Below are 10,122 nucleotides of genomic sequence, written 5' to 3'. Positions count from 1 at the left end.
GGGTTCACGCTGGGGTTCTCACTGGGTTCACGCTGGGGTTCTCACTGGGTTCACGCTGGGGTTCTCACTGGGTTCACGCTGGGGTTCTCACTGGGTTCACGCTGGTGTTCACGCTGGGTTCACACTGGGTTCACACTGGGTTCACGCTGGTGTTCACGCTGGGTTCACACTGGGTTCACACTGGGTTCACACTGGGTTCTCACTGGGTTCACTCTGGGGTTCTCACTGGGTTCACGCTGGGGTTCTCACTGGGTTCACGCTGGGGTTCTCACTGGGTTCACGCTGGGTTCACACTGGGTTCACGCTGGTGTTCACGCTGGGGTTCACACTGGGTTCACACTGGGTTCACGCTGGTGTTCACGCTGGGTTCACACTGGGTTCACACTGGGTTCTCACTGGGTTCACTCTGGGGTTCTCACTGGGTTCACGCTGGGGTTCTCACTGGGTTCACGCTGGTGTTCACGCTGGGTTCACACTGGGTTCACACTGGGTTCACACTGGGTTCACGCTGGTGTTCATGCTGGGTTCACACTGGGTTCACACTGGGTTCTCACTGGGTTCACACTGGGTTCACGCTGGGTTCACACTGGGTTCACGCTGGGGTTCTCACTGGGTTCACGCTGGGGTTCTCACTGGGTTCACGCTGGGTTCACACTGGGTTCACACTGGGTTCTCACTGGGTTCACACTGGGTTCTCACTGGGTTCTCACTGGGTTCTCACTGGGTTCACTCTGGGGTTCTCACTGGGTTCACTCTGGGGTTCTCACTGGGTTCACTCTGGGGTTCTCACTGGGTTCACTCTGGGGTTCTCACTGGGTTCACTCTGGGGTTCTCACTGGGTTCACGCTGGGGTTCACACTGGGTTCTCACTGGGTTCTCACTGGGTTCACACTGGGTTCTCACTGGGTTCACACTGGGGTTCACGCTGGGGTTCTCACTGGGTTCACGCTGGGGTTCACACTGGGTTCTCACTGGGTTCACACTGGGGTTCTCACTGGGTTCACGCTGGGGTTCACGCTGGGGTTCTCACTGGGTTCACGCTGGGGTTCTCACTGGGTTCACGCTGGGGTTCTCACTGGGTTCACGCTGGGGTTCACGCTGGGTTCACGCTGGGGTTCTCACTGGGTTCACGCTGGGGTTCTCACTGGGTTCACGCTGGGTTCACGCTGGGGTTCTCTCTCCCACCCGGGCGGTGCTGCAGGGAGCAGCCTCCCGGATCCACTTCCGCTGCCGCTCGGACTCTTTCTCCGGCCGCCACGATCGCCCGGACTGTGAGGGGCGGCGCACTTCCGGTCTCCCGGTTTGTGCACTTCCGGCCTGGGCAGGTTGTTGACTTTGGGGTAAATTTAAATGTTGGAAAGAAGATTGTGAGAGGGTGAGAGGGCGAGGGTGAGAGGGTGAGAGGGTGAGAGGGCGAGGGTGAGAGGGTGAGAGAGAGAATCAGCTGGAGGGCCAATAACACCGGGATCCCGACTGTGACCCGGTCTATGGAGAAATGTGATCTGAATTATACATCCCATTCAGCACTGACCCGGGCCCAGGGAGACCCGGGCCCAGGGAGACCCGGACCCAGGGAGACCCGGGCCCAGGCCCAGGGAGACCCGGGCCCAGGGAGACCCGGGCCCAGGGAGACCCGGGCCCAGGGAGACCCGGGCCCAGGGAGACCCGGGCCCAGGGAGACCCGGGCCCAGGGAGACCCGGGCCCAGGGAGACCCGGGCCCAGGCCCAGGGAGACCCGGGCCCAGGGAGACCCAGGCCCAGGGAGACCCGGGCCCAGGGAGACCCGGACCCGGGGAGACCCAGGCCCGGGGAGACCCAGGCCCAGGCCCAGGGAGACCCGGGCCCAGGGAGACCCGGACCCGGGGAGACCCAGGCCCGGGGAGACCGAGACTGGACCTTAGAGACCGGGACTGAGCTGCAGAGACTGAGACGAGGCCGATTTACCCAACCTGCACACCTTTGGGCGATACTCCACACAGACAGTCACCCAAGGCTGGAAGTGAACTTGGGTCCCTGGTGCTTTGAGACAGCAGTGCTAACCATTGTGCCACCATGCTGCCCACATTCCCACCTACCCCCATAAGCTTGTTAAAGTATATTTGAGTTAGGATCCTGAACGACTGGACAGTGAGACAAGATCTTCATCCATTGAAGCTGAGTACCCGGATGTTAAGGAACGTAGTTCAGCCACTGCACCGTCCATCCCCTAAAAGAAGAGATGATAATAATCTTTATTAGTGTCACAAGTAGTCTTACATTAACACAGCAATGAAGTTACTGTGAAAATCTTCACTCCCCCTCTCAGCTGTTCAAAGGTCATAGAGTTTTACAGCACAAAAACAGGCACTTTGGTCCATCATGCCTGCCAGCCATCAAACACCTACCATAATCCTATTTCCAGCATTTGAAATGAAATGAAAATCGCTTATTGTCACAAGTAGGCTTCAAATGAAGTTACTGTGAAAAGCCCCTAGTCGCCACGTTCCGGCGCCTGTTCGGGGAGGCCGGTACGGGAATTGAACCGTGCCTTGGTCTGCTTTCAAAGCCAGCGATTTAGCCCTGTGCTAAACAGCCCCTAAACAGTCCGTAGCCTTGCACGCTGTGGTGTTTCAACTGCTCACCTAATGATTCTTCAATGTAGTGAGGGTTTCCGCCTTGACCACCCTTTCAAGCAGCGAGTTCCTGATTCCCACCACCCTCTGGGTGAAAAAGAATTGCCTCCAATCCCCTCTAAACAGACAGATTAATGTTCTCATCTGTTGATTTTCTTGGAAATCTGACTTGCCTTTTCTCTAAATCAGCAGAAAGAGAAAGTCATTGGAGACAGTGAACAGACTGCTGGCGATCAGGAGATGTAAAATGCTGTCCGGTTTCCTGAGGTGTGCTGCTAAATCAGTTTTTCACCACTATGCCCATTGCTGGAGCCACTGTACCTGTGCTGACACGAGGAAAGCCTTCCAGAAAAACCTGAGCACAACAATATCCTTATTTACAAGAACAGAACAGGTTTTCACCAGAGTTGGAAATTTCCCAGATAGACTTGCAATTGTCGATGATAATGGTCATTACACCTACAGAGATGTGTACCGGTACAGTCTGCACCTTTCACAGAAGATCCAGAGGGCATTGGAATGTTTTGATGGTGACATCAAGGAGCAAAGAATTTCAATCCTGTGTCCAAATGACGTTTCATATGTTGTTGCCCAGTGGGCCACTTGGATGAGTGGTGGTGTGGTGGTGCCCCTGAGCGGAAATCATCCAGCTGCAGTACTCGAGTATGTTGTCCAAGATTCTCAGAGCGCATTAATCATTGTGGAGGAGAAGTATGTCAAGCTGGTGACACCAGTTGCTGAGAGACTTGGTGTGAAATGTGTTCTGTTACCAGGTTATAATCTGTCCCAAGAATCTTCTGATAACAAACAACTGGAGAGATGTGATACTGCTCCTGTGCCAGATGCTGGTTATGTAGTCACAGATTGGAGGAATAGAGGAGCCATGATACTGTACACGAGTGGAACAACAGGGCCGCCCAAAGGAGTCCTCACCACCCACGGCATTTTGCGCAGTCAGGTGACTGTTTTCCCTCTTACGTTTATATGAGATTCACCGGCCTTGCTAATCATTCCAATACGACAGGCGGGTGAGGGTGAAAGTGAAAAATGGTGGATCCGAGCCCGCTGTGTACACTGCTATACCTGTGAACCCAGCCCACTGTGTACACTGCTGTATCTGTGAACCCAGCCCACTGTGTACACTGCTGTACCTGTGAACCCAGCCCGCTGTGTACACTGCTGTACCTGGGATCCCAGCCCACTGTGCACACGACTGTATCTGTGAACCCAGCTCACTGTGTACACTGCTGTACCTGTGAACCCAGCTCACTGTGTACACTGCGGTATCTGTGAACCCAGCCCGCTGTGTACACTGCTGTACCAGGGATCCCAGCCCACTGTGTACACTACTGTATCTGTGAACCCAGCCCGCTGTGTACACTGCTGTACCTGCGAACCCAGCTCACTGTGTACACTGCTGTACCGCGGATCCCAGCCCACTGTGTACACATCTGTACCTGTGATCCCAGCCCACTGTGTACACTATTGTATATGTGAACCCAGCCCACAGTGTACACTGCTGTACCTGTGAACCCAGCCCACTGTGTACACTGCTGTACCTGTGAACCCAGCCCACTGTGTACACTGCCGTATCTGCGAACCCAGCCCGTTGTGTACACTGCTGTATCTGTGAACCCAGCCCGCTGTGTACACTACTGTATCTGTGAACCCAGCCCACTGTGTACACTGCTGTATCTGTGAACCCAGCCCGCTGGGTACACTGCTGTACCTGTGAACCCAGCCACTGTGTACACTGTTGTATCTGTGAACCCAGCCCACTGTGTACACTGCTGTACCTGGGAACCCAGCCCGCTGTGTACACTGTTATACCTGTGAACCCAGCTCACTGTGTACACTACTGTACCTGTGAACCCAGCTCACTGTGTATACTGCTGTACCTGTGAACCCAGCTCACTGTGTACACTACTGTACCTGGGAATCCAGCCCGTTGTGTACACTGCTGTACCTGGGAATCCAGCCCGCTGTGTACACTGCTGTATCTGTGATCCCAGCTCACTGTGTACACTACTGTATCTGTGAACCCAGCCCACTGTGTACACTACTGTACCTGTGAACCCAGCCCACTGTGTACACTGCTGTATCTGTGAACCCAGCCTGCTGTGTACACTGCTGTATCTGTGAACCCAGCCCACTGTGTACACTGCTGTACCTGCAAACCCAGCCCGCTGTGTACACTGCTGTACCTGTAAACCCAGCCCACTGTGTACACTGCTGTACCGCGGATCCCAGCCCGCTGTGTACACTGCTGTACCTGGGAATCCAGCCCACTGTGTACACTGCTGTATCTGTGAACCCAGCCCGCTGTGTACACTGCTGTACCGCGGATCCCAGCCCGCTGTGTACACTGCTGTACCTGGGAATCCAGCTCACTGTGTACACTGCTGTATCTGTGAACCCAGCCCGCTGTGTACACTGCTGTACCTGGGATCCAGCCCACTGTGTACACTGCTGTACCTGTGAACCCAGCCCACTGTGTACACTGCTGTACCTGCGAACCCAGCCCGTTGTGTACACTGCTGTACCTGTGAACCCAGCCCACTGTGTACACTGCTGTACCTGGGATCCCAGCCCACTGTTTGCATTGCTGTATCTGTGAACCCAGCCCACTGTGTACACTGCTGTACCTGGGATTCCAGTCCGCTGTGTACACTGCTGTACCTGTGAACCCAGCCCACTGTGTGCACTGCTGTACCTGTGAACCCAGCCCACTGTGTACACTGCGGTATCTGTGAACCCAGCCTGCTGTGTACACTGCTGTACCTGTGATCCCAGCCCACTGTGTACACTGCTGTACCTGTGAACCCAGCCCGCTGTGTACACTGCTGTATCTGTGAACCCAGCCCACTGTGTACACTGCTGTACTGCGGATCCCAGCCCACTGTGTATACTGCTGTACCTGGGAACCCAGCACACTGTGTACACATTTGTACCTGTGAACCCAGCCCACTGTGTACACTGTTGTATCTGTGAACCCAGCCCACTGTGTACACTGCTGTACCTGTGATCCCAGCCCGCTGTGTACACTGCTGTATCTGTGAACCCAGCCCACTGTGTACACTGCTGTACCTGTGAACCCAGCCCACTGTGTACACTGCTGTACTGCGGATCCCAGCCCGCTGTGTACACTGCTGTACCTGTGAACCCAGCCCGCTGTGTACACTGCTGTACCGCGGATCCCAGCCCGCTGTGTACACTGCTGTACCTGAAAACCCAGCCCACTGTGTACACTGCTGTACCTGGAATCCCAGCCCACTGTGTGCACTGCTGTACCTGGAATCCCAGCCCACTGTGTGCACTGCTGTACCTGTGAACCCAGCCCGCTGTGTACACTGCTGTACCTGGGATCCCAGCCCACTGTGTACACTGCTGTACCTGGGATCCCAGCCCGCTGTGTACACTGCTGTACCTGGGATCCCAGCCCGCTGTGTACACTGCTGTACCTGCGAACCCAGCCCGCTGTGTACACTGCTGTACCTGGGAATCGAGCCCGCTGTGTACATTGCTGTACCTGTGAACCCAGCCCGCTGTGTGCACTGCTGTACCTGTGAACCCAGCCCGCTGTGTACACTGCTGTACCTGTGAACCCAGCCCACTGTGTGCACTGCTGTACCTGTGAACCCAGCCCACTGTGTACACTACTGTATCTGTGAACCCAGCCCGCTGCGTACACTGCTGTACCTGCGAACCCAGCTCACTGTGTACACTGCTGTACCGCGGATCCCAGCCCACTGTACACATCTGTACCTGTGATCCCAGCCCACTGTGTACACTATCGTATATGTGAACCCAGCCCACTGTGTACACTGCTGTACCTGTGAACCCAGCCCACTGTGTACACTGCCGTATCTGCGAACCCAGCCCGCTGTGTACACTGCTGTATCTGTGAACCCAGCCCGCTGTGTACACTGCTGTATCTGTGAACCCAGCCCGTTGTGTACACTGCTGTATCTGTGAACCCAGCCCGCTGTGTACACTACTGTATCTGTGAACCCAGCCCACTGTGTACACTGCTGTATCTGTGAAACCAGCCCGCTGGGTACACTGCTGTACCTGTGAACCCAGCCACTGTGTACACTGTTGTATCTGTGAACCCAGCCCGTTGTGTACACTGCTGTACCTGGGAACCCAGCCCACTGTGTACACTGCTGTACCTGGGAACCCAGCCCACTGTGTACACTGCTGTACCTGGGAACCCAGCACACTGTGTACACATCTGTACCTGTGAACCCAGCCCACTGTGTACACTGTTGTATCTGTGAACCCAGCCCACTGTGTACACTGCTGTATCTGTGAACCCAGCCCGCTGTGTACACTGCTGTATCTGTAAACCCAGCCCACTGTGTACACTGCTGTACCTGTAAACCCAGCCCACTGTGTACACTGCTGTACCTGTGAACCCAGCCCGCTGCGTACACTGCTGTATCTGTGAACCCAGCTCACTGTGTACACTGCTGTACCTGTGAACCCAGCCCACTGTGTACACTGCTGTATCTGTGAACCCAGCCCGCTGCGTACACTGCTGTATCTGTGAACCCAGCTCACTGTGTACACTGCTGTACCTGTGAACCCAGCCCGCTGTGTACACTGCTGTATCTGTGAACCCAGCTCACTGTGTACACTGCTGTACCTGTGAACCCAGCCCACTGTGTACACTGCTTTACCTGTGAACCCAGCTCACTGTGTACACTACTGTGTCTGTGAACCCAGCTCACTGTGTATACTGCTGTACCTGTGAACCCAGCCCACTGTGTACACTACTGTACCTGGGAATCCAGCCCGCTGTGTACACTGCTGTACCTGTGAACCCAGCTCACTGTGTACACTGCTGTACCTGTGAACCCAGCCCACTGTGTACACTGCTTTACCTGTGAACCCAGCTCACTGTGTACACTGCTGTATCTGTGAACCCAGCCTGCTGTGTACACTGCTGTATCTGTGAACCCAGCCCACTGTGTACACTGCTGTACCTGTAAACCCAGCCCACTGTGTACACTGCTGTACCGCGGATCCCAGCCCGCTGTGTACACTGCTGTACCTGGGAATCCAGCCCGCTGTGTACACTGCTGTACCTGGGATCCAGCCCACTGTGTACACTGCTGTACCTGGGATCCCAGCCCACTGTGTACACTGCTGTACCTGTGAACCCAGCCCACTGTGTACACTGCTGTACCTGCGAACCCAGCCCGCTGTGTACACTGCTGTATCTGTGAACCCAGCCCACTGTGTACACTGCTGTACCGCGGATCCCAGCCCACTGTGTATACTGCTGTACCTGTGAACCCAGCCCACTGTGTGCACTGCTGTACCTGTGAACCCAGCCCACTGTGTACACTGCTGTATCTGTAAACCCAGCCCACTGTGTACACTGCTGTACCTGGGAACCCAGCCCGCTGTGTACACTGCTGTACCTGTGAACCCAGCCCGCTGGGTACACTGCTGTACCTGTGAACCCAGCCACTGTGTACACTGTTGTATCTGTGAACCCAGCCCACTGCGTACACTGCTGTACCTGGGAACCCAGCCCACTGTGTGCACTGCTGTACCTGGGAACCCAGCACACTGTGTACACATTTGTACCTGTGAACCCAGCCCACTGTGTACACTGTTGTATCTGTGAACCCAGCCCACTGTGTACACTGCTGTACCTGTGAACCCAGCCCACTGTGTACACTGTTGTATCTGTGAACCCAGCCCACTGCGTACACTGCTGTACCTGGGAACCCAGCCCACTGTGTACACATTTGTACCTGTGAACCCAGCCCACTGTGTACACTGCTGTACCTGTGATCCCAGCCCACTGTGTACACTGCTGTACCTGTGAACCCAGCCCACTGTGTACACTGCTGTACTGCGGATCCCAGCCCGCTGTGTACACTGCTGTACCTGTGAACCCAGCCCACTGTGTACACTGCTGTACTGCGGATCCCAGCCCGCTGTGTACACTGCTGTACCTGTGAACCCAGCCCACTGTGTACACTGCTGTACCGCGGATCCCAGCCCGCTGTGTACACTGCTGTACCTGGGAATCCAGCCCGCTGTGTACACTGCTGTACCGCGGATCCCAGCCCGCTGTGTACACTACTGTACCTGAAAACCCAGCCCACTGTGTACACTACTGTACCTGGAATCCCAGCCCGCTGTGTACACTGCTGTACCTGTGAACCCAGCCCGCTGTGTACACTGCTGTACCTGGGATCCCAGCCCACTGTGTACACTGCTGTACCTGGGAATCGAGCCCGCTGTGTACACTGCTGTACCTGTGAACCCAGCCTACTGTGTACACTGCTGTACCTGTGATCCAGCCCGCTGTGTACACTGCTGTACCTGTGAACCCAGCCCACTGTGTGCACTGCAGTACCTGTGAACCCAGCCCACTGTGTACACTGCTGTATCTGTGAACCCAGCCCTCTGTGTACACTGCTGTACCTGCGAACCCAGCTCACTGTGTACACTGCTGTACCGCGGATCCCAGCCCACTGTACACATCTGTACCTGTGATCCCAGCCCACTGTGTACACTATCGTATATGTGAACCCAGCCCACTGTGTACACTGCTGTACCTGTGAACCCAGCCCACTGTGTACACTGCTGTATCTGTGAACCCAGCCCGCTGTGTACACTGCTGTACCTGCGAACCCAGCTCACTGTGTACACTGCTGTACCGCGGATCCCAGCCCACTGTACACATCTGTACCTGTGATCCCAGCCCACTGTGTACACTATCGTATATGTGAACCCAGCCCACTGTGTACACTGCTGTACCTGTGTACCCAGCCCACTGTGTACACTGCTGTATCTGTGAACCCAGCCCGCTGTGTACACTGCTGTACCTGTGAACCCAGCCCACTGTGTACACTGCCGTATCTGCGAACCCAGCTCGCTGTGTACACTGCTGTATCTGTGAACCCAGCCCGCTGTGTACACTGCTGTATCTGTGAACTCAGCCCGTTGTGTACACTGCTGTGTCTGTGAACCCAGCCCGCTGTGTACACTGCTGTACCTGGGAACCCAGCCCACTGTGTACACATCTGTACCTGTGAACCCAGCCCACTGTGTACACTGTTGTATCTGTGAACCCAGCCCACTGTGTACACTGCTGTACCTGTGATCCCAGCACACTGTGTGCACTGCTGTACCTGGGAACCCAGCCCACTGTGTACACTGCTGTACCTGTGATCCCAACCCACTGTGTATACTGCTGTATCTGTGAACCCAGCCCGCTGTGTACACTGCTGTACCTGGGAACCCAGCCCGCTGTGTACACTGCTGTATCTGTAAACCCAGCCCACTGTGTACACTGCTGTACCTGTGAACCCAGCCCACTGTGTACACTGCTGTATCTGTAAACCCAGCCCACTGTGTACACTGCTGTACCTGTAAACCCAGCCCGCTGTGTACACTGCTGTACCTGTGAACCCAGCCCACTGTGTACACTGCTGTATCTGTAAACCCAGCCCACTGTGTACACTGCTGTATCTGTAAACCCAGC

At 55.5% G+C, this 10,122-nt stretch overlaps 1 protein-coding gene across 10 annotated transcripts in view; it reads left to right on the top strand.

Moving 5' to 3' along the window:
- Nucleotides 1-1,287: 1,287 nt before the first annotated feature.
- The window catches only part of acsf3 (acyl-CoA synthetase family member 3), a 125,536-nt gene continuing 116,701 nt past the window's right edge, over nt 1,288-10,122 (top strand). For all 10 annotated transcript variants that reach the window (XM_072517720.1, XM_072517723.1, XM_072517722.1 and 7 more), the window contains exons 1-2: nt 1,288-1,340; nt 2,802-3,570. In XM_072517720.1, coding sequence (XP_072373821.1) covers nt 2,860-3,570 — 711 coding nt within the window. In that variant the 5' untranslated portion in view covers nt 1,288-1,340; nt 2,802-2,859. The remainder of the gene's footprint in view (nt 1,341-2,801; nt 3,571-10,122) is intronic.

Source organism: Scyliorhinus torazame, chromosome 10, assembly GCF_047496885.1.
Source record: "Scyliorhinus torazame isolate Kashiwa2021f chromosome 10, sScyTor2.1, whole genome shotgun sequence".
NCBI lineage: Eukaryota > Metazoa > Chordata > Chondrichthyes > Carcharhiniformes > Scyliorhinidae > Scyliorhinus > Scyliorhinus torazame.
The sequence above is the reverse complement of the archived record's forward strand: the minus strand, read 5'-3'. Positions and strand labels throughout refer to the sequence as shown.